Source organism: Borostomias antarcticus (assembly GCF_949987555.1).
Source record: "Borostomias antarcticus genome assembly, chromosome: 15".
NCBI lineage: Eukaryota > Metazoa > Chordata > Actinopteri > Stomiiformes > Stomiidae > Borostomias > Borostomias antarcticus.
The window spans coordinates 21,162,886-21,188,554 of record NC_140248.1 but is presented as its reverse complement, the minus strand read 5'-3'; the positions used below and the strand labels follow the sequence as shown (position 1 = coordinate 21,188,554).

Sequence of the window (25,669 nt, the reverse complement as noted above, 5' to 3'; positions counted from 1 at the left end):
TATAAAACTGTAGAGGACAAATACACTATATGGACCAAAGTATTGGGACACCTACTGTACACGTTACACCTACATTAGCTTTTATGACATCACATTCTAAATTCATGTGTGTATGTGTAGGTGTGTGTGTGTATGTGTATCTGTATGTGTAGGTGTGTGTGTGTGCATGCGTGTGTGAATGAGCATGGTGCTGGTAATGTTGTGAGACATGGACGATCACAGGACAATGCACCCCGGTTTAGGCCCCACTGGCAGCGTGGACACATGACACGCCTCAGACATCTCATCCATTTCACTCAGATTCAATTCAATTGTTGAATTTGGCTTGATTCACAGCGGATGGATGTCTTGTTTTTGCCAGAGTGCTTATACAATCAACGGTTACAACAACAAACAAAGAGGATGGGAGCGTGTACACAACGAAGGGAGTGTCTAGCACATCAAAGATGCAACCAGACGATGTCTCTTTTTGAGAGTAGTTGTCCTGGCAGTGTTTTACTTCCCATGAGGGAGGGTTTCAGGCTGGAGTCTCCTGTTCAGACTCAGCTGCCTGGCTAGCCCAGTCCATAGAGCATGAAACTCTTCTTGTAGATGTGAGCCCCACATTGGGCACGGCTAAGTCCTGACATAGTAAACAGGCTTAAAAGGTACTGCAGTGGTATTCAGGGGAATTTAAGCATCTGTGGACTGACCATTACTTTGTTAAGAACTGATCTGTGCTTCATTCAACTGCTTCATTCATTCAGCACCTGTGTATGAATACAGCTGGTCCGCCTCCGTGCCTTCTCAAACTGGGTTGAGTGCTATAATATGTCCTATCCACCTTTGAATATTAGATGGTAAATGGTAAATGGACTGCACTTATATAGCGCTTTTCCACCTTAGCGGCACTCAAAGCGCTTTACAATGGCCTCATTCACCCATTCACACACACATTCACACACCAATGGCGGTAGCTGACATGCAAGGCGCTAACCTGCTCATTGGGAGCAATTTGGGGTTAGGTGTCTTGCTCAAAGACACTTCGACATGTGGACAGTCGGAGCTGGGATTCGAACCACTGACCCTTTGATCATTGAACGACCCGCTCTACCAACTGAGCTACAGTCGCCCCGATATAGGACCAGAACGCAATGTCTGGTCTGCTCTATCTGAGCGGTTTCTGTGTTGAGCACTCACACCTCCGCCACCCCTCCCCACACACACACACACACACACACACACACACTCACGCCCCCCACTAAGCGCCAGTGTCTAGTTAGGTGACTAGTCTCACATAGCCAGACCTATCTCCACACTTCGTTTACATTGTGCCAGCGCTGGAGAAAGGTCGGGTTACACTCATTACCATTTGGAGATATGGGGGAAAAAACATTGTATTTCTTTAAACCAATCACAATCATCTTGGGTGGAGCGGTTGCTAGCTCAGAGGTTGTCGTTGTTTCACATAGTGAAGGGGACTTGGTAACACGCTGATAACGGTAACACGCTGATAGAAGAAGGGGAGCTTAGGGGCTTATCTCCAAAGTCAGATTAGGTGATTAGTGACCTGGTATGGTACTGTACTGTACATCTCTGACACGTGGCTACAGCTCCTGTAGGCCTAAAACCTGCCTCATTTGGATGAGCGGAACAATATACACAAGCATCATATGGGAAAACACAGAAATCATACATTTGCATTTTAGTATGATACTTTACTGACGATGACGGAGATGTACAGTTGGTTCACTTACAAGTACTCGAGACAAGACTTAAGTTGCTTCGGCTAAAAGTGTCTGCTAAATGACTAAAATGTAGCAAATGCAGTATTTATATTTGTATTGTGTGTCTGTTTTGTACACAGGGCTCCCTTGCAAAAGAGATGCTTGAATCAAGGTTAAATAAAATACAACTAAGGTATCGGAGGGAGGGAGATAAAGTGAGAAAGAGTTGAAAGGTCAGAGATGTCTTAATATGACCGTAAGTCTTGTCTCAAGATGGAGGGAACATGAGTGTGAGTGAGAGAAAGGAAGACCGGGATCCTAAACAGTGTGTAGTCAGGCATCTAATTGCTTTTATTCAGGTCATCAATGGGGTGATACGTGATCAACTGCAGAACTGAAATTGGATAACTGCTGGGGTGGGGTGGGGAGGGGGGGAGGGGTCACGGGTAGGTCGCTGAGGAGGAACACAGACACTCTCCCCTTTCATCCTCTCACCTCCTCTCCTCCTCCTCTTCCCTCTCTCTCATCCTCTCCCCCTCTCTCCTCCTTCTTCCCCCCTCTCTCTCATCCTCTCACCCCCCTCCTCTCTCCCCCTCTCATACTCTCACCCTCTCTCCTCCTCCTCTCCCCTCTTTCATCCTCTCACCCTCCACCTCCTCTCCTCTCTGTCTCACCCTCTCTCCTCCTTGCCCCTCTCTCATCCTCCCACCCCCCATCCTCTCCCGCTCCTCTCTCTCTCTCTCTCTCTCTCTCTCTCTCCTCTCTGCTCTTGCTCTCATCCTCACGCCTGCTAACTGGCAAGTGTATAGTTTGAGTCTAGTCTTGGCATGTATGTGTGTGTCTGACTTTCTCTGGGCATAATTTGGTTTTATAATCCAGCTGCTCAACCCCCTCCCCTCCACAAAATGCCCCTCACCTGACCTCTTACCAGCCCATGTGTAACAGCCACAGAAAAGTCATGTGAGAGGTGTATGTGAGGAGAATTGATATGAAAATTGTGTGTGTGTGCGTGTGTGTCTGCTTGCCTTCCTTAGGGGCCTTGCTCTACTGAGGGTTCCAGTAAAATCATGCTAAATCCATTTGAATTCTTACAGTAACTCCTCCAGCAGCTTCTTTCTGTGATCCTGCTTGGAGGTCAGCCAGCGGTGATGCCCTATGGGTACCCTCCTCTCTGAAAACCCGGAACACAATCAGTAGAATATACACACCACCCTGGAATTACTTTTTCTACTAGTGATTCACTATCATTGACAATTGATAGCCCGATTGTGTGTGATCCATGTCATCCGCGTATTGATCTACTTGGTACAGCCTTTGTGACTCTGTGGCCTTTATGATGAGGTTATGTAAACACTTGCTGTGAATTGGTGGGAGAAATCTGCCAAAAGCCTTAAGAAAATTAGTTCCAGTAAACAGGCTTATGTCGAATCTGTCTAATTGGACATCCAGAGAGAGAGAAAGTGTTCTCAATGTTCCTGTCACGGGTAAAAACCACAAAAACTTTGCGGTTTTAACTGGATGAAGAAAAAGCTAAATCTGATAGAAGTAGGTGTCTTACAGCAAGATCTTTAATTTGGAGAGAGATGGATGAGTCTGAGGCCCAGAGGCGCTCCAAGCAGGAGAGGTTCTCTGAGAGGAACCACAACACACGTCTCCAAACGTGCGCTCTGAGCCTGACCGCCGTACGGATGACCGGCCTTCGACCTCTAGACTGGTGCTGCCCCCCCCCTCCGTGTCGGCAGAGATGAAGTCCAAGCCAGGTTTAGGAGACTCAATCTGACAGGCTGTCGGTCTGGAGGAGCCAGGCCGGAGGTCAGCAGACTGAGTGTGCTGGAGGGAGGCCCCTCCACTGAAACGTGGAGGCTGGACCCTGTGAACCCCAGCCCACAGTCAGCCCATTAGTGCCGGTTTAACACTGATGTGATGGGCTGACATGTCTCTGAACCGCCGCTGGCCAGGTGGGGGGACGCGTGAGGCTTGTTTACGCTACCGTTATAAGACTCTTATAGCCGCCTGCCTCGGCAACGCAAACAAGCCCCAAGCGCTTTTGTTTTCATATGGGGTTGCCGACATTAACTCCTATCTACTCTCATCTTTCAAGTTATTAACTTAGTCCACAGGCTCAAAGAGAATGGAAAGAGAGAGAGAGAGAGAGAGAGAGAGAGAGAGAGAGAGAGAGAGAGAACTGGCCCAGTTGTTTAGCCTGAAGCCTTGTGCTCTGCTGTTTGTGTTGAGCGTAACCCTGCGGGCCCCAGCACATAGGATGAATAGGATCAAGCCAGTACTCAACAAACTATAGCTATACCTACGGTACATCTCCGCCTTGTCGTGGAGGCTCTTTGATGACTCGCGTCGGGTCAGGCTGGCGTCTGACACTCCTGTGTTTAGATCTGCCGCCTGATCAAGGCCACCAGTTGGTGAGTGTGTTACCGAGCTGAAGGAGCCAGGGCCCAGCCTCCCAGGCCTCAGAGGACTCCTCATAGAGGGGCAGGCTACTGCTTTGACCCGAGTCTGAAAGCATGCATTACCCTGCCTTCTCATCCACCTTCTCCCTCTACGCCTATTCCATTTCAAACTCACACACTTCACCCCTAGCCGGGCGTCGCCAGCCTGGCGTCGCGAGCCCACATTCGATTTCACTCCGCAGATCAGTCAGGAAATCCAACCGTTCTAACGGAATCAGCTCAAACAGAAATTTGTTTGTGCCAATCACAACGTTTATCTAATATGGGGCGTGTTTAATAAGATGGCAGAACAGAGGAACGCTGTAGAGGCATTTTCGCTGATTGGTTGTAGGTCTATCCAATTGTGTCCAGAGGCTTTTTGATCTACAGTACGCCCGTTGGTAACGCCCCTTGGGAATCGGAAAGCAACTGTGAGTTTCCAGACCCTTCGCATTTTTGCGAATTGGGTCTGATGAAGCCAGGCTACTTCAACCCACCCCCCAACACACACACACACACACACACACACACACACACACACACACACACACACACACACACACACACACACACACACACACACACACACTCTTCAAACAGGTCTGCCGAGATCTGTCGTATTTCAAAGTGAGTTTTTCAAACGCGCCAGCTGCGTTTCAATCCCGCAATCCCTGTCCCCGAGATGGCTGGGAGCAGAGGTGATGATGAGAAGAGGGGGTGGTGGCCGGTAAGACCAGAGCACACACAGACGCCCAGGCCTCCATGGACCAGCAGCACCATGGACCTGCATGCTTAAACGCCTCCTGTGATCTCAGAGCGCCGGAACTCAGCCTCCTGCCAGCTCAGCCTCTCACATCCCATCTCCCCACTCAGTGGCGGTGTGAGGATTCAGCCCTAAAGTGTGTGTGTGTTTGGAGAGGTCAGCCAGGGCTGGCTGTGTGATGATTTATTCAGAGGCGGGGGAAGAGCCACTGAAGCCTCTGAAAAGGATACTATTCTTATCGTGGGTTAAACAGGGAAATACACACACACACACACACACACACACACACACACACACACACACACACACACACACACACACACACACACACACACACACACACACACACACACACACACACCGTTTACCCCTAGCCCCTCCATACTCCTCCTCAAGCTACTGCTCCTCCTTGATTCTTCTGTGACCGTCGTCAATTAGCTCATTTGTGGAAAGGCCTTCCCTATGGCGTCTGTCGTGTGTGCGTGTGTGTTTAGGTCTACTGTGTGTCTGTGTGTGCTTGTGTATACTGTATCTGTGTGACAGAGTGAGAGATCGGAAGCACAAAGAAAAATACTAAAAGATAGTTAATAAAAGATGTCATGCCCAGGGACACTTCTTCTTTACTTTTATTTATTTTATTTTTTTAATCAAATGTCACATAGCGACTAGCCTGTCTAAATTATTACTATGAGCAGAGAACAGAGTTGGTGTCGGAGCAGGAGAGACAGAGATACTGTACAATGAGAGGGAGGAGAGACAGTGATACTGTACAGAGAAAGGGAGGTACTGTCGAGATACCGTACAGAGAGAGGGAGATACATTAATTAGATAGAGACTTAGAGATACTGTATAGAGACAAGGAGATAGATGCTAGTGGGTTGAACCTTTCTGTTCCTTTAATCTCCCTGTTCTTGTCGTGCATATTTCACGTACATGACACCTCAGAAATAACATATGTAAATGAATAATTCATAGTTGGATGGGCGGTTATAATGGAAAAATCACTTCTCATGTTGAACATAGCAATGTGACATTCATACCCGGGCACACACACCTGCACCCACATGCACACATACTGTACATGCATGAACGCACACACATACACGCATGCATACGTATACACACACACACACACACACACACACACACACACACACACACACACACACACACACACACACACACACCTCCTCATGGACATCTTTACAAACACATCAGCGTTCACACAGTATTGTTTGATGTGATGTATAAAGACAGCAAGACCGATGTGTCTGCTGGGATTCACTCATAATAGTTCCAATCTGGATGTGTGCCTGCTGGCATCTACCATGGCACAGGCAACATCTGACTTACTGTTCTCTGGGCTGTCACTGTGTTGCAGAAAAAACTCTAAACTCCTGTGCTAGTAGCCTGTGTATGAAGGACCAAGCTTGTGTGTGGGGGCTGTCTCACTGTCAGTAAACTTTCAAAATAAAAAATGAAGGGTTGCCATAGGGAGAAGAGTTTGTTTGTTCCTCTGAGTGTGAATTTGATCTTATCTTATTATATCCAAGACATAACATCCTTGAACCACATATTTGTTGAGGGAGAGTCCGGTGACTTCCAATTAAGCAAAAAAAGCAACAATGTCGATCTTTGGAGGTAGAGTGGGGTTGTGTTGATAGAGTGTTCCTCTGAAACCTCAAATATAGCTAAATGAGGAGAGGGTTCAAGATGGACAGCCTACTCGTGAAAGGTATACGATATTAACTAATAATTATGACAAATTAGGAGGTAAAAAGTCATAATTCTGACGTTAAAGTCTAACTTGTGAGATAAAGTAATAATTATGACAAAAAGTTGAAAGTAGGAGGTTAAAAATCATAATTATAAGATAAAGTAATAATTATGAGATAAAAAGTAATAATTATTATATTTTAAGTCAAGTCAAAATTATGACATAAAAGGTCATAATTAGGAGATAATTAGTCGATATTATGATAAAAAGTCATAATTATGAGAAAGTTGAAATTATGAAGGACAAAGCTTTTGTGTGAGGGCTGCCTGTCTCACTGTCAGTAAACTTTCAAAATAAGAAATGAAGGGTTGTATATATTTGTGATGATTTTTTCTGGCTAGATGATTATAAAAGACTTTGAATGTATGAAACTACTTTGTATGTATGAACTGAGCTTGAGAAAATGGTTTGTTCTTTATTTTGTTACGTTTTTATTTTATGGATTTATTGTACATGTAATTTACTGTATTAATGTGTCAAGTAAGCCCATGTGGGCTGGGCACCTTTTGGTGCATGACAGGAAATAAACCAATATCATATCATATCATATAGGGAGAATAATTAGTTTATTTCTTTTCCAATTTAAGAAAGTACAGTACATAACATCCTTGAGCCACATAGTTGTTGAGGGAGAGTCTGGTGACTTCCAGTTAAGCAGATTCCACCTCTTGCTAACAGGGAGGCAGGCCCCAGTGCTCACCATTGCGGCAGGAAGCCAGGGAGGGAGAAGGCATCTCCCAACGTGCTATCTGTTCTGCAGGGCAGGCTGTGCGCAAACAGGAATATATAAAATCACATTTCTGCCAGTAAAAGAAAAAAAGAGATGAAGACTAAGTCTTGTTAATTATTTTTAAAAAATTCCAATGGTAAGTCATAATTATAAGATCTCTCCGAGTGTGAATTTGATCTTTGATCGTATTTGATCAAATTTACTAAAGTACATAACATAGTTGTTGAGAGAGGGTCCGGTGACTTCCAGTTATGGCAGGAAAACTCTACATGTTGCAACTGGGTGGTAAAAGCCACAATGTATGTGTCTTTGGAGGTTGATAGAGTGCTAAAGTCCTCTGAAACCTCAAAGATAGCTAAATGAGGAGAGGGTTCAAGATGGACGGACATAACCCTTGAAAGGATTTCAAAGACAGAGGTCCAGAAGTTATATAATTTTGTGCATGACCAAAACATGTAAGTGAGGTTGGTCGGTGATGGGCCACTGCGAACACACCTATACTTCACCTCTTGGTAGATCTTTGCCAATCTGGATTTACTGGTTTATCCTATGGAGTTCCTTGATTTGAAGTCCCAGTTGAGTAAAGGAAGAAGATGTGTTCTCTCTACCCACCACCCCCTCCCTTCCATCTGCAAATCCATCACACTTTGACTCACACATCGACTCTCTCGAACACACCCATATACACATAGATACCACATGTCATCTCACAAACCAAAGATACCCATTGTGAGCAATGCGAGGAGGACTAGGAGAACTTCCATTGATGAGGAGTTCCATGTGCATGTTCAAACCACAGAGACTAGGCCTACTCATACAGTACCAGATACGACACACTCATTTTTGCCATATGAAATCAGTTGGTGGCTGAAGGATTCACTGTTTCTTCTTCAACCACCCCAATTTCTCCCTCTCAGCCCCCCGCCCCATAAACAGCCCTCTGTCTACTGCTTCCCCACCACCCATTTAAATACAAACAGCCAACAGAAACCTTTGAAAAACATCATTCAGCCAACACCACCTTCAACATGTTATGCCTGCAGCGCTTTCATAACTACGCTTACTCGATTTTGAGCAAGGTTATGGGATGTGTCTGCCATTAGAATCTTAGCCTCAGTTCATTGTTTAGTTATTGTTTATTGTAATTAAAGCTACACCAATTATGAGAGCAGGTGAGGGCTTGAAGGTTGTATGTGAGGAAAATTGTTGTTACTGTGTATGACTGATCATGTGTGTTCAGTCATACACAGAGAAAGAGAGAGAGAGAGAGAGAGAGATGGTTTACAGTCATACAGTATGTGAGCATGTTTATGTGGGTTTGTTGTGTGCAAGTGTGCAGTAGATGCCAATGGCTGTTCTGTGGTCTTGAGGAAATGAGGAGCAGACTCTGCTGAGGCAGTGAGACAGCAGGGAGGGAGGAAGGGCCTACCCGGGTGGTAGCCTCTATCACAATGATGCTTGGATACACAACTTACATTTAACATTTTCTTTTGGACATGTGTTGGTTTAATTGCTTTGGACATCACATTTGTTTGTATTCGTCGTGATTTTTGAGGTGAATCAAAAGAAACTATGTGAGACAACAATGGCATTTTCACACAGTGGAGCTCCCAGCACCTACGGCCGTTGTGATGTGTGTTGTGTGTGTGTGTGTGTGTGTGTGTGTGTGTGACTGATTATTAAATTGTCTGCTGGGACAGTGTAATAATGTCTGTCAGCACAACTGGAGCTGGAGAGACAAATATTGGCATCCACCCTCCCCTCCTCTCTTTCTCTCTCCCCCCCCCCCCCCCCTCTCTCTCTCTCTCTCTCTCTTTCTCTCTCTCTCGCCTGTCTGTTACGTTTATTGTCATGTGAAGTACCACCCAGAGATGAAAACTCTTGACTTGATGCAATAAACTCTCCCTCCTACTTTCACCTTGCTTTGTGTGGCTCCTTCCAGGGTGTGAGAAATGGGAGGCTTCTCCCCGAGGCAAATAACCATCCGGCGTGGGAGATAAGGGGAGAAAAGAGGTGAAGCAGGGAGGAAATGTCATGTCTTTCTTTCCCCTTACTGTCTTCTCTCCTTTATCTCTCTCTCTTTCTTTCTTTCTCTCTCTCTCTCCCTCTCTCTCTCCCTCGCTCTTTTTACCTCTCTCCCTCTCTCTTTCTCTCTCCCTCTCCCCGTCTGTCTCTCTCTCTCTCTCCCTCTCTCTGTCCGTCTCTCTTTGTTCTGCCTCGCTTCACCATCCGAGGCGAGACGTCTTCAGTCTCCTGGTTTGAACGAACCTTATTGAAGTTCTGTAGGTCACAGCTTTCTCACTGGCTCTCCTGACCATCTGCTGCAGTGCCGGCTGCTCTGGAGGATGTGTGTGTGTGTGTGTGTGTGTGTGTGTGTGTGTGTGTGTGTGTATGTGTGTGTGTGTGTGTGTGTGTGTGTGTGTGTGCGTGTGTGTGTGTGTGTGTGTGCGTGTGTGTCCTCTCCCAGCCTGGTGAAATGATATGGAGACCACTGTCATGTACTGTGGACATGATTACATCGATTCAGTCCAGACGGACGGACGGACGGACAGACAGACAGACGGACGGACGGACGGACGGACGGACGGACGGACGGACGGACGGACGGACGGACAGACAGACAGACGGACGGACGGACAGACAGACAGACAGACAGACAGACAGACAGACAGACAGACAGACAGACAGACGTACTGTAAGAGTAAGTTCACAAGAACCCCACCCCCTTCTGTATGTCTTTTTAAAATATTCATGGGGATGATTTGTGTCATGAAATATTAACACGTCTCTCCCTCTGTCTCTCCCTCCCTCAACTGCATGACCACAGCTGGACAGCCACCGCTGAAGAGCCAGGCTGGGGCCAGAATTATTATGGTTCCCAGAATGAAAGCGAATACTTGGATGTGTGAGTGTCATTTCTATCTTTGAAACAGCACAATAAATGTATTCAATAAACAAAAGCCCTTCAACAAGCCACTTCCTAACAGAAATGGGAGACGGATGGAATGAGAGCGGAACCTGAAGAGAAGTGTTTGTTTTGTTGTGCACATTTATCTGAAGTGTTTTGTAATTGAGTTATCTCTCTCCCTCTTGACCTCTCTCTCTCTCTCTCTCTCTCTCTCTCTCTCTCTCTCTCTATCCCCAACCAGTCTACCTCTCAGACAGACGGACGGACACATCTGGTTGCTATGGTTACAAAGCTTTTGTCTATGCTGTTGCCAGGTGACCGGTTGTCATAGAATCCAAATGGCGGCACACTGAGTCCTGATATAAATCTATGTTGGTTTCTTTCTTGATCTTGTTCCCGCCCTCTCTCTCTCTCTCTCTCTCTCTCTCTCTCTCTCTCTCTCTCTCTCTCTCTCTCTCTCTCTCTCTCTCTCTCTTCCTCTCTCTCTCTCTCTGCTTCTATCTCCTTCTCAGGTGACATCTCTCCTCTCTTAATGTCATCCACAGTATGACTGTTCATGTGTCTTATATCTCTGCCTGGCCTCTAAGCTCTTTCTCCTGCTGGATGTTCTAACATGCAACTCCATAGACGAGCACAATATTTGCTGTACATTGACGTCATCTCAACCTATGACACATTTAGACAGAATCAAGAACAGACTTTGCATGTGTTTTACCAGGCAACAAGTGACAGCAGTACCAAACAGAGGCAGCAGGGGAATGTAAAGAGCTGCAATTAGAAGATTGTCGTGAAATATTCACCCTCACACCTGCACAGACACACACACACACACACACACACACACACACACACACACACACACACACACACACACACACACACACACACACACACAGGGCCCTTGTGAGATATGTATTCAATCTCAGAGACATAGCACACAGAAATCCGCACGTCCATCAGCCGGCCCAGGGTCGCTGGTCTGAGTATGAATGGAGTGTGGAGAGATGGCCGCCCTTCAATTGACACAGTTTAGCTGCGCACTGAACTCAGTTGGGTAAATTTGGCTAATTCTGCTGATGTGCCTTGGGGAGAGGGAGAGGGAGAGAGAGAGAGAGAGAGAGGGAGAGAGAGGGAGAGAGAGAGGGAGAGAGAGAGAGAGAGAGAGAGAGAGTGAGAGAGAGTGAGAGAGAGAGTCACTTGCCGCTGACTGAACTGGGTTAGCACAGAATATAGGCCAAACTCCCAAACACCTCTGTCACACACTGACTCACTCACTCACACACACACACACACACACACACACACACACACACACACACACACACACACACACACACACACACACACACACACACAGAACCAAACCACCGGGCAAATTCTCAAACGCAAAACGGGCTCATGAACATATTATGTAAATCACCGGCTGAAGCCTGCTCTCATTTGCATAATTATCAAAGCCTAATACTTATCCCACAATGAAAGTCTTTTCCTTTAGTTTGCATCGAGACCAGGGGGAAAATGACTCGTGGATCAAGTAGGTTATTATAATATTATACACTTGAAGCACAGCCGGTGACTTGGAGAGATGTTGGCGGTGGAGTGATGGGGGGATGCAGACAGAGGAGAAGTGGGGATAGGAGAGGAGGTGTGGAGGTGGTGGCATCCTGACACATGGAGAGAGAGAGAGAGAGAGAGAGAGAGAGAGAGAGAGAGAGAGAGAGAGGCCCTGTCACGGGAAGTGACACATCAATACGCAGTCGGACAGCCACAGGCGAAGCTCCTGTAATCGGTGAACACGTTGACTCACACAGGGCAGAGGAGAGAGAGAGAGAGAGAGAGAGAGATGACGTGTACGCATCACACGCATTTACAAATACACACACACACACACACACACACACACACATATAGGTGCGCATGCACATGCACGCGCACGCACACACAGCTGCAGACATATTTGTGTGGCCCTCACAAAACTAAAAAGTGAACGTCATACAGAAATGTTTCTGTTTCTGTCTTTGAGGGGATTAGAGTTCGGGAGGAGTGAAGGTGTGTCAGTCTAAGGCTAGTAATTGCTTCTCAGTCTGCAGCTGCTCACATAACAGAGACGGGGCTAATGAGGTCATGGGTGAGACTAATGGAATCAATTCAAAGCCTGCACTAACATAAGAGAAGACAGCATGAGAAGAGCATAGATTCCCTCACTTACATATTACCTTCCAAGGCTGGAAGCGGAGTGTGTGTGTGTGTGTGTGTGTGTGTGTGTGTGTGTGTGTGTGAGAGAGAGAGAGAGAGAGAGAGAGAGTAGCAGTGAGTCAGCTGCAGACAGGAGATGTAAAGAGAGAGAAAGAGAGTAGATAGATAGATAGATAGATAGATAGATAGATAGATAGATAGATAGATAGATAGATAAATAGATAGATAGATAGATAGATAGATAACAAGAATGAGAGCGAAAAAGAGAGTGAGAGATAGGGAGATGAGGAGAGGCAAAGGTAGACATTTCGGCTGATACCACAGAGTGTGTGAGTGTATGGTAACAGGGACCTTTGAGAGAACATTTTGATTGGAGGGTGGATGTGCCTGGCATAGACAGCAGGGACAGCAGAGCTGAGGGGCTCAACTCAACTCATACACACAGATGGGACACTTCCACAATGTGTGTGTGTGTGTGTGTGTGTGTGTGTGTGTTTCTCATGCAGTCCTGCTCTACTACCACTAATTAGAAAAGCAGTGGAGCACAAGCCCCTGACTAGTATACAGCCAGGTATGGGCGCCATTACTGTTTATATTCACTAATCTTATACAAGCCAATGAGATCATGTTCAGTGTATTAGTCTCATAAACAGTGTCTGTACTGGACAATGAATGGCTGGTACACAAGGTGTTGTGGTGGAAGCAGGAGGCAGAAGATAGACCTTAGGACACCACTAGTTTTGTCAGTAATTGTGACATCTTATTACACACATCCCCATGCGAGCCACACAAACGCACACATGTGCACGCATGCAAACACACATACACATTTCACACACGCACACACACACACACACACACACACACACACACACACACACACACACACACACACACACACACACACACACACACACACACATACATTTGATACAGCTCACTGCCCCTTTGGTCAGATTCCACAGTGTTTTTACTCTTCGGTTGACAAGTTCTGCTGTGTGGAGAGAAATCCCCCCCCCCCCCCCCCCCCATCCCTCCCGTCTGTCTCCATACTCCCTCACAGGCACATCCCCCCCCCATCCCTCCCATCTGTCTCCATACTCCCTCACAGGCACATTCCAATGGCGGGTTCAAAGGCCACGACTATCAAAACAAAAAAAGGGGGACGGGTTTCGAGGTTCATTCATATCAGAAAACATGGTCCCTTTGTCTCAGAGGAATGAAGAGAGAAAAGGAGGGGGTGAGGAGGGGTGGAGGGGATGAGAGGACGAGCGGTTATGCTGTGTGCATCATACAAGTAATATATGAAAGTAATACTTTCCACCGTGCAAGTAATAATCCAAAGCATTGGACTGGATGGACTGTTGCAGTCATTGGAGACTTGGATATGTAATCTGACACAGTTACACCGGTTGAGGAGTATGGTAACATGCTCAGTCAGACTCGGTTAGTAGGTGGGGGTGAAAGACATTATTTGTTCGGGAGGATGTTAATCTGACTGTGCGTGTGTGTGTACAGTATGTGTGTGTGTGTGTGTGTCTACTCAAAATACCGTACATGGTAAGTGTATGTCAGATGTTTCTAAGGGGGAAGCTGATTTGTGTTTGTACATGTGTGTGCGTGTGTGTGTGTGTGTGTGTGTGTGTGTGTGTGAGAGAGAGATCTATAGGGGTATTCTGGTCTGATGGAATGTTGACCTAGAAACCAGAGCAGGGATAATCCTGACAAGATCACAAATCTCATCCTGTCAACAAGAGATTGTGTGTGCGTGTGTGTGTGTGTTTGTCACTGAAGTCCAGTCATACTCTACTGGCCTGGGTTAATGTCAGTAGCAGTGTGTGTGTGTGTGTTTAACTATTGGGTACACCACCTGTCAGTGTCGGGTCTCCAGCCTCACATGGACGTGCCATCAACCAATCCATGGTAGTACCCAGGTGTCCCTCCACAGGACGCCCTGCCAGTTCCTGGCACAACAACGCTGCCTCAGTCCCTCCATCCAGGCACGGCACTCACCAGACGAGTTAGAGTCCAGGTCACTGGATCAAGTGGCCTATTAAACTCATACGGACTCAAATTATACCAGCATTATCTACTGGGCTCTGTGTCATCCTTTTACCTCTGATATGAACACAGGATCATAGGACTGTGTTTAGAACCTACATTACAGCACCAGATGGAGGGCTTGGTTATAATCTGTGTAATTATCTCCATGACTACCGTTAGCAAACTTCAGTGACCTACACTCTAACAAGAAACTTCAGTGACCTACACTCTAACAAGAAAAGGGTGCTTTAAATACATATTCATAACAACATTAGAATACTCTGCAAAAATAGCAAGAACGAGAGATAAGATAAATAGCTTCCTAAGGTGATGTTTGGGACCCTAAAAGGTTCTTTCTAACCTGAAAAGGGTTTTAAAGGACCTTACAGAGATGAAAGGGATGTCTCTACTGTCCCCTCCTGTTCTCCCCAGCCTGCTAATACAGCAGCCCCTCCCTCCAGATCAACACTCACTGTCCACCAGGGCCAGACAGACAGACCCCCCCCCACCAATACACTAGCAAGGAGTTAGAACCTGCCTTTTTAAGATGCTAATAGTTTCTACAATACTGCACCACAGGTAACAGTCTCTCTCTCTCTCTCCTTTCTTCTCTGCACTCACCTCCACGAAAAGACAGGTGAATTTAACGAGAACTTAAATAGAGCAATTAACTCCTAGATAAACAAACTCCACCATCTGTTCACAAGAGAGCTGCTGTGTGTAACGTTTGTGTGCATGCTGAAGTTGCTGCTCCTGGCTCAGCCTGTTGTTGTGTAGAAAAGGATATTAATAGACTGACAGAGAGCTCAATCACAGCACTGCCAGATGATTCTTAGAGTAATTCCTTCTCCCCGCTGTGTAAAACCTAGTCTGGAAGTTGTGTAGCTCTATTGTTGCAGGTCATCCTACTTGTGTTTTGCATCAATTTGACTGTTCCCGCCAACAAGTCTACTTGATTTAGTATTCAGGCTTGACAGGGAGCTAGACACCAACTGTGGATGTACGTGGAGAGATGAGCCAGAAGCTGACATGTGACGTGCGTTAAAGCAAGAGTGAGGGAGAGAGAGAGAGAGAGAGAGAGAGAGAGAGAGAGAGCAAGTGAGAAATAAGTATACAGACATAAAATGCATACATTTCAACACAAAACAGAAAGGATAGTGAGGATGGACAATTAAAATGCCAGTGATGTCACCGTCTTCTTCTGGCCTGGAAGCATTCAGCCGAAAGAAAGGGTCTACAGATCAAAGGAAGGAAGAGAACAAAGACTATGTTTGTATGAGATTGTGTGAAAGACTCAGACGAGAATGCAGTGAGACGGGGAGCAGAAGATTCTCAAAATGCAAATTTAGCATATAAATCAAACAGGAAGACACACTGGACAGCAGAAGTACTTTAATAACATAAACACGTTTTTTATGTTTTCCCCCAAAAACTGGAATGCAGGTTTGCAAGAAGGTGATTTGGGGAGTAGGAACAGGAAGAGAAGAGGCCAAGGAGGTAACGTCAACCATCTTACAATGTCATACCGCGTCTGTACTTATTGATATAATCTCACATCAATCTTGACCATTCTCAAAACATGTCTGCTTTTACACTCTACAATATCGAAGACTTCTCAGCAGAGCCACCATGAGCGTGTCACCAAAGCTTGAGCAGTTTTGTCCACAGTCTCAAGTGAAGAGCAAGGCCTCTCCTCTGTTTGAGCTCCTTGGCACAAATTAAATGGGAAACAGGCGAGGAGAACCACCAAGTGAAAGTGGAACACAGAACTCTGCGTGGGACACAGAGGAACATGGTGACTCCGCTGGCCTTACTGAACCCAGAGGTCCTGTCCCTCTCACGGCAAATAGTGGAGAATACTAATACATGTCTTCAAACTAAAGACAGGGCATGTTCATGTTCTAGCACCAGGAAACTCCAGGTTCTCCTCTTGGAAGCTTCCCGTACATCTCAGCTAGTGAGTGTGCCGTTGTCCGTTTAGTGTACTTGAGGTCCATTGGAGTCCGACTGATGATGTCAGTCGAGGTCCAAAATGTTCCAGAGTGATGATACGATATCATACGATATGATGTCACAGAGTTTGTCATCACGTATCACTCATGATGATCACATCTGAACACTGACTGTGGACCTCAGCATTAGTAAAAAATAATAATAAAAAAAACATCACACAACATAAAAGCAACTACAATATGAGCATGACTGTATGAAAACAAGAACGAATCAACATGTACATCTGTCAGTTTATGAGGTGTAGTCTTTCAACAAGTAACATTTTGAGTCTCAAAGCGAGTGCATGAGATATGAGGAGATTGTGTTGGTGGTCCAGCAAATAAGCCACATTATAAATCACTTAGATAGGTGGCTAGCATGGCGCTAGGCTGTATGTGACGCCGGTGGCATTTCAGAAGTGACCTCTGGCTTTCTCCTCTTCTCAACCTTCAGCATTCCACTGGTTCTCTCACCCAGTCACTCAACCATGAGTCCGGACCCACAAACATAGCATTCAACCCTGTACATACAGACCCACAAACATAGCATTCAACCCTGTACATACAGACCCACAAACATAGCATTCAACCCTGTACATACAGACCCACAAACATAGCATTCAACCCTGTACATACAGACCCACAAACATAGCATTCAACCCTGTACATACAGACCCACAAACATAGCATTCAACCCTGTACATACAGACCCACAAACATAGCATTCAACCCTGTACATACAGACCCACAAACATAGCATTCAACCCAGTACATACAGACCCACAAACATAGCATTCAACCCTGTACATACAGACCCACAAACATAGCATTCAACCCTGTACATACAGACCCACAAACATAGCATTCAACCCTGTACATACAGACCCACAAACATAGCATTCAACCCTGTACATACAGACCCACAAACATAGCATTCAACCCTGTGAGAAACCAGGTTCACTGGAGACTGAGGAGCTCCAGGCATGTTTTTGTTCTTTCTGATGAAATGTGTACGTGAGAAAAAAAAGTCACAGTGTTTATAGGTTAATCTGTTCCTGCTGTCACTTTTAGCCTCTCTGTAAGTGCTTCTTTGTATAATCTGATTGTTCGCAATACTACACAATTTTGGCAAATTCAACAGGATCTCTTCAAGAAGTACTACAACACTCCTCCCTCCTAAGCACTTATTGTATTTTATTGTATTGTATTGCACTGTATTTTAGATTTTAGATGCTATCCTTGCACTTTGCCTTTAGCATTAGATTATGCTCTTAGTCACTTGTTTTAGAGGGAAGATGCACTTATGAGTTCTGGCAAGTAGTAGTACATTGGCTCTTCCTACGTTAAATGCAATTATTGTTAGTCGCTTTAGATAAAAGCGTCTGCTAAATGACTGTAATGTAATTTAATGTAATCTCAATGCTAAGGCATCGTACAGTGACATTAAACAGTGACTGGGAGGACTGGGAGGATGCGTATTAGAGTCTTCATTTCAAAAAGAACCAAACCAAATGGAAATAAATAACCTAGATCTCATCTAGACTCCAACACATACAGAATACAGACAATACAACAGCGCCTAACAGAAATCAAAAGAGGTGTAGAATAATCTACAAAACATTAGAGACATTTTTATAATCTGTAAGTGTTGACAGTTGGTGACAATCTGATTCTTGCTTTGATATTTGCTTTTTGTGATTTTGGTTTTAAGACATACCCCTAAAACACAAGTTAATCACACACACACACCGCACTTACAGCAGATATACTACACAACTCATATGTATGCCCACACACTTACAGTATACACACATTCATACACAAACACAAACTGTAATAGGCCTACTTTAAAAAAAAAAAAATCTTATCCACTGTCTCCCCTCACTCTGAGCAAAATGAAGGAATTGTCTGGGTCCAGTGGTCTCACAGGGAAGAGGGCCCGACTGGACCACACTGGTTCCTCCATCTGGCTGCACCAGTACCCGTGTCCGTACCAGTACCAGGGCCCTTCCCGTCAGGTGTACAGGGCTGGGGAGGGGCGGCCATCACACAGTCTGGGAGGGGGGGTGGAGGCGTGGGGGTGTGGAGGACGCTGGGGACAGTTAAAATTCTAAGACAAATCAAATAAAGTCAGTCTTGGTGTTTGTTCATCTGTGTGTATTCACCATCCGTGTATGTGTGTGTGTGTGTGTGTGTGTGTGTGCGTGCGTGCGTGCATGTGTGTGTATGTTCCTCATACTTTGTAGTAGATGTTGGCTGGGCTCTGGGGGGGCATCTCCTGGACGATGTAGACGGGGTGGCCGTAGTCCCCGCTCACCTTCTCATAATGGGGGCAGTAGGCCGAGTCTGAAGTCCGCAGCGGGATGATGATGTCACTGGGCTCCGAGCCGCTGTTGCCCCCCGCGGCGGAGGCCCCGGACCCACCGGCGCCGGCCCTTTTGGGCGTGAGGGTGGTCAGGGACAGGGCGGGGTGACGGGTCTCCGAGTGCTTGTTCTTCCTCCTCCGGTAGCACACCGCACAGATCGCTGCCGTCACGATGATGAGGAAAGCCCCGCCCCCGGCCGCTCCGGCGATGATGGCCACGTTAGAGGTGGGCAGGCTGTTGTTCCCCTCCCCCTCGGCGCCGGCGCCTCGCGAGGTCGTGCCGTTGGTCCCCCCACCTGCGGGCGGGATGGAGACAGGAGTCATGGAAACGTTCAGTCCGCATATCACTATTGTACCTTCCCTTCCCGTCTCTGTAATAGCACAGTACTACAGTCATAGTACGGTATGTGATAGAATCGTATGCAATAGTACTGAATAGGATTGTACTGTATGTGATAGTGCTGCATGTGATAGTACTGAATGTGATAGTAATGTATGTGATAGTGCTGCATGTGATAGTACTGCATGTGATAGTGCTGCATGTGATAGTACTGCATGTGATAGTGCTGTATGTGATAGTACTGTATGTGATAGTACTGTATGTGATAGTACTGCATGTGATAGTGCTGCATGTGATAGTACTGCATGTGATAGTGCTGTATGTGATAGTACTGTATGTGATAGTACTGTATGTGATAGTACTGAATGTGATAGCGCTGCATGTAATAGTATTGTAGGCCTATGTGAAAGTATGTGTTAGAACTCTTTGTAATAGTACTGAATGTGATAGTGCTGAATGTGATAGTATTGCATATGATAGTACTGAATATGATAATGCTGACTGTGATACTATACTATACGGGTACCTTTGTTCTTGGTGTTGAAGCGGTTTGGGTCTGGTTTGGGTTTGGGAGGAAGGCCGTAAGGCGCTATGAGACAAAAAGACAACTGGTTTAATGTTCTGAACACGTTCTGTTACAAAGGATACTAGAGCAGACTGTCTGGCATAGCCTGATACAAAACCAGGTTGGATGAATAGGATATACTGAAATCAGCTGAATAAAGTCTAAGGGTTTTGTTTATAATACAGCTATACATAAGCCTGTGCAACAACAGCACCACTGACAGCTTATGAAACATACTAGAGATAAGGAATATAATGATGAAGATGGTGATGATGATGATGATACTCACTCTGTCCCACTTTGAGCACCACCTTCATCCCTCGTGTGACACACACTCCTCCCCTCATGCTGTCCAGACCTTGCCTAGTCCCATCAGAGGTAGCTGAGGACAGGGGGGAGAGATGGATCATTTCAGACATGATATTCTCAAGATCCATAGACGTGGCTCGTTTCATCATCAGTCAGCACTTTCAGAACATACACGTGTAAGATTCTGAACTGTTTCAATACATTTAGAGTGGAAAAAGTGAAAAATTCACTCCATCCGCACATGTTTCTACTATCCTCTTATAGTGCACCTATATACTGTACATGCACACATGCAGACAGACAAACACACACTGTCTTGATCACAAGTGTAATCACGAGTGTAATCCTCACAGCTGGGGCCTTCTGGTGAGGAGAACTAGGGCAGAGCATGTCTCACCTCCACATACACCATAACCCACACACACACTATGACCCCAAGCCCTAACACACACACACACACACACACACACACACACACACACACAAACACACACACACACACACACACACACACACACACACACACACACACACACACACACACACACACACACACACACACAAACACAGACTCTGAGCCACAGAACATTGCACCCACATGGACCCCAGCCAATGGCTAGATCACCCCTCAGGGTGTCCTCCCACTGCATAAAAACATCAACTTGCTCAATTTACGGCTAGAAGAAACATATTACGAAATACAACAGGGGGACTGTGAGTTAGGACCAGTAACTCTTTCTCACTCTCGGTCTCTCCTTCCCATCTGGGAATAGTAGAGGAGAAGGAGAGATTAGTACTTTGAAGACAGGAAGAGAGAGAGAGAGAGCTAGAGAGAGAGAGAGAGAGAGAGAGAGAGAGAGAGATAGAGAGAGAGAGAGAGAGAGAGCTATAGAGAGCTATAGAGAGCTAGAGAGAGAGAGATCATGTAAAGTTATGGGGGTGCAAATTTGAGAGAGAAGCAGAGTGAGTGAGGGTATCAGAGCTCAACACATCTGCGTGTGTCTGTTTAAAGCTCCATGGCAGATCAAGCACATGCACATTTACAGATGAATGCGCACTTATACGCACACACAAACTATATATAGGCTGTTTGTGGACAGGGAGTGACGAGCCATCGCCATCTTTGGGGACATAGGGAAGGGACAGAAGAGAGGGAGGGAAGCAGGACAGTTCTTGAGAAGATGATCAACTTCGGGGAAATCGAGAGACAGAGCAGAGGAGAGGGGAGAGAAAGAGAGAGAGGGAAAGAGAAAGTGAAAGAGATGGAGATAGAGAGAGAGATAGAGAGAGAGAGCAATGGAGAGAAACAAGAAGAGTGGAGAGTAATTGAGATGATGATGATCTGGGGAGAAGGAGAGAGCGAGAGATGGATGTACAGCGCCCGACATAAACCGGAGTTCTGTTCTGCCCGGAAAACACAACAGAAGGCCAAAAACAAAAAACGGTTTTCTGCATTGCTGTGTAGAACAAGGCTGACCCATTAACACATGAACGCGTGCGCTCTGGTAGAGCAGAGAGGGATTTGCACGCAGACTAGAGGCATGGGGAGGAAAGAAGGGGCGGAAAGGGGGGCTGTTTTTGCCTCTGGCACATCTTAAATTGACCCAGAGAGTGACCCACTTAGACCTAACCCAAACCCCTCCCTGTTAACCCCCCCCTAGAGGCGGTATTGGGCTGCGAGGACCACCGACAGAGCAGAGCCTGTCCCCGAGGACGCTTGAACCATCATTATAGTGAGGCTCAATCAACGGTTTAACTTGAACCCGTGTGAAATTAAATCCATCCTTTGTGCCTCACATAAAATCCCCCACCTAACCTCGCTGAGCCCAGACGGTTCTATAGGCTTTAGTGCTTGTCAGCTGCCAGTCTGCCCTACAGGCCTGCGCCACCCGCATAGGCAGACCCAGCTAGGGGCCATGGAGACTCGCAGGCAGCCAGGCTCTACGTCGGCCAGGCACGGCTGCGGTCAGCCGGGCAGTCAGTCTGGTGGAGCTCAATCTATCCATCCGAGTGTAAAAACAGGGCCACTGTCCCGGAGGAGGCCTCTCGAAAATCTGCGTGCGCCCCGGCGTCCAGCAGGCTGTCAATCCAGCCCCCACGGCTGGCACCTCATTAAGGGGCCAGCGCCGGTCCCTCCCAACCCTGGGTACAGTAGGAGGGAAATAGACAGGTGGCACGGCTACACATTTACACTGCCTTGTTTACGGTCATGTTGTAAAATGAATGGTAACCAACTGTCTGTGAATTTGAATGATCATGTTCTCTTATCTTGAAACTGCTATGTACTGTAAATATGCAGTGAATGTGTGTGTGTGTGTGTGTGTGTGTGCGTGCGTGTGACAACATTTAAATCGTGGCTGTGTATGTGAGTGTAGGCAGCAGAAGCAACGCTCTATCTGTTCATGGAATGGAGTGTGAGACGTATGACCCACATAAGGTGGTGTTGAGGCCAGGGGACACATCAGGAGTTCCAGTCGATACTTGGTTCTAAAAACAAATCCTCAGGGAGCTGCATCTCAGCCGCATCATCGTCCCTGTCGGTTCACTGTATGAGAAACGCAGGACGAGTGACCCATTACTGTACATACTGTACTGTTGGTCTGACATTTGGATGATGGGAAACCTTCCCCCACAAAACAAATGTAAATTCCGTTTTTAATTCAGTTTTGTTTACTTGCAAGCTTTTTGCTAGTGTTAAATATTTCCTCTTGATGATTCACACAAAACACAACCCTATATTTTAATAAATATGTATTTCTTCTTCATTGCGGTGAAAATAGTAGATTGTGGTGAAATAACTTTTTCCAATCCGTGGGCGCTCCTGCCTCACTGCGCTAATCTGTAATTGGTGGAGTCACTGAGAACACTGCCTCATTGGACACAAATTGAGAGAGATGATGCTTCACCTGTCTTTGATTGGCTGAGGTCACAGGCTGATTACTAACTGGTGTTTTGAACCAATCGAGAGCCTGTCCGTCAACCCCCACACTGAGACTGAGGTCAGGATCTGGCTGTAGACATTTAATGAGCCGTCTGTCCGTCTGACTCTCACTCTCTCTTCCTGTGGTCAAACACAATATAGTATTACACAACCAACCTGCCAGGCACCGACAAAACCATTACTCTAGCACACCTGTAGAGTGGTATATTACAAATATTTTTTAAGAATAATAAAAATGACATGTCTATATGGATACTGTAGTTGTAAAAAAAAAAGAACAAAGTATGGTTACTGTAGAAGGGAGATAATTGTGTCACACATCGATACATGGTCTAGTCCAGGAGGATGTTGGCTGCATGGTGTCTGGAGCTCACACACATTAACAACGGAGATCAAAATGGAGGGAGGATAGGTGAGAAAAGGTGAATCAATCGCAGATAGAGGATGGGGTTGAGTGAGAGAAGGGGACCTGGAGGAGGAGAGAGAGAGAGAGAAGGAGGGAGAGATAGAGGATGGGGTTCAGTGAGAGAAGGGGGCCTGGAGGAGGAGAGAGAGAGAGAGAGAGAGAGAGAAGGAGGGAGAGATAGAGGATGGGGTTCAGTGAGAGAAGGGGATCTGGAGGAGGAGAGAGAGTGAGAGAAGGAGGGAGAGATAGAGGATGGGGTTGAGTGAGAGAAGGGGACCTGGAGGAGGAGAGAGAGAGAGAGAGAGAGAAGGAGGGAGAGATAGAGGATGGGGTTCTGTGAGAGAAGGGGACCTGGAGGAGGAGAGAGAGAGAGAGAGAAGGAGGGAGAGATAGAGGATGGGGTTGAGTGAGAGAAGGGGACCTGGAGGAGGAGAGAGAGTGAGAGAAGGAGGGAGAGAGAGAGGATGGGGTTGAGTGAGAGAAGGGGACCTGGAGGAGGAGAGAGAGTGAGCAGCTGAGAGAAACAGGGGGGAGTGAGAGAAGGAGGGAGAGAGAGAGGATGGGGGGAAACAAGAGATGTATAATGTGAGGACAGATAAAGAAGGAGCAGGGGGCGGTGAGAGAAAAAAGAAAGAGAGCGAGAGCGAGAGCGAGAGATAGAGAGAGAATAGGAGGAGATCTTATCGGAGCCGAAATCAGAGCGAGTTTTCTGGGTCTTGTTCCTGTCAGCTTCAGTAGAGAGATGTGGAGAGATACGGCGCTGGAGGAGGAGAGAGATAACTCCACAGGAAGAGAAAACACTCGTCGACACATTGTCAGGCCTGCGGAGCCGGCAGTCAAAGCAGCAGGCTTCAACAGCTCCACCTGGATCGCTCTGACACACGCTAGGAAGAGACGACTAAACACACCTCCGCAACACACACCGTTATCCAGCTATCCGAGCACGCACACACGCGCACACACGCGCACACACGCGCACACACGCGCACACACATGCGCATGCACACACACACACACACACACACACAAACACACACACACACACACACCATTATCCAGCTATCCGAGCACGCACACACGCGCACACACGCGCACACACGCGCACACACATGCGCATGCACACACACACACACAACACACACACGCACGCACGCACATACACACACACAAACACACACACACCATTATCCAGCTATCCGAGCACGCACACACGCGCATGCACACACACACACACACACACACACACACACACACACACACACACACACACACACACACACACACACACAAGCAGGAATCGAAAATCCAATTCCTATTCAATCAAGGTTCTAACCTAGGTACAAGTGTATGCATGTGCTTTTAGTTGGTAAGTCGTACAGTAATCTTGTTTGTTCCTATAATCTGTGGCAAACCATGTGCCTCGCCTGGCAGTGTTGTGTTATTGACCGAGGAGCAGGGCGAGATGTTGACCATGCAGAGTGGAGTTCAGACCTGCGGTAGCGCTACAACGCCCTTGCCCCCTCGTGCACAATCAAAAACCCGAGCCCGCCCCCCACACGGCAACCCTGTTCCACAAAGAAGAAGAAAAATAAAGAGACATTATAGAGAGCCATCCAGCCGAAATAACGCAGTCTGACAACTGAGTCAGAGCACAGCCAAGGGGAAGAGAGAGAGAGAGAGAGAGAGAGAGAGAGTGGCAAGAGGAGAGAGCGGGGGAGACAGAGAAGAGGAGAGAGAGAGAAGGAGGGAGAAATGAAGAGGAGAAGAAGAAGAATGTGCGTCAAAGCACATATCTCCACGGACTGTCTCAGCTGCACCCTCATGCTGACCCTGTCACTCAAGTGTGTGTTAGCTGCTGTGCTGGCGGTGCCTGCACTGTGTGGAGGCCGTGTTACCTGTGTCTTCCCTGTCTGACTGCGTGATCTAGCTGTCTATTGTCTGTATGTGAGGCGAAAAAACACGCTCCGTTGCAGGTTCTGAAAAGACATGATGCCCCCCCCCCACACACACACACTGTTAATGATCCTAATTAGTTTCCATAATGGCATAAATTAAAAGTATGTCAGTGATTGGAGGGGGCTGCCAGGACAGATGGGAGATATTCTAAAGAAAGGAATAGATATATGTATAAAAAAATAAATTAAATAACCTATTTTATTTTAATATAACCTTTATTATAATGTAT

The 25,669-nt window shown here is 46.5% G+C and overlaps 1 protein-coding gene across 1 annotated transcript in view; it reads right to left on the bottom strand.

Annotated features, from left to right (window-relative positions):
• Positions 1 to 18,791: 18,791 nt before the first annotated feature.
• Positions 18,792 to 25,669, bottom strand: part of LOC311318710 (ephrin-B3-like) — a gene marked incomplete at its 3' end in the record, with an annotated part of 22,583 nt that continues 15,705 nt past the window's right edge. Inside the window, exons 3-5 of the mRNA XM_084450126.1 lie at positions 20,118 to 20,210; positions 19,790 to 19,852; positions 18,792 to 19,219 (exon numbers count right to left, since the gene is read on the bottom strand). Coding sequence (XP_084306252.1) covers positions 18,792 to 19,219; positions 19,790 to 19,852; positions 20,118 to 20,210 — 584 coding nt within the window. The remainder of the gene's footprint in view (positions 19,220 to 19,789; positions 19,853 to 20,117; positions 20,211 to 25,669) is intronic.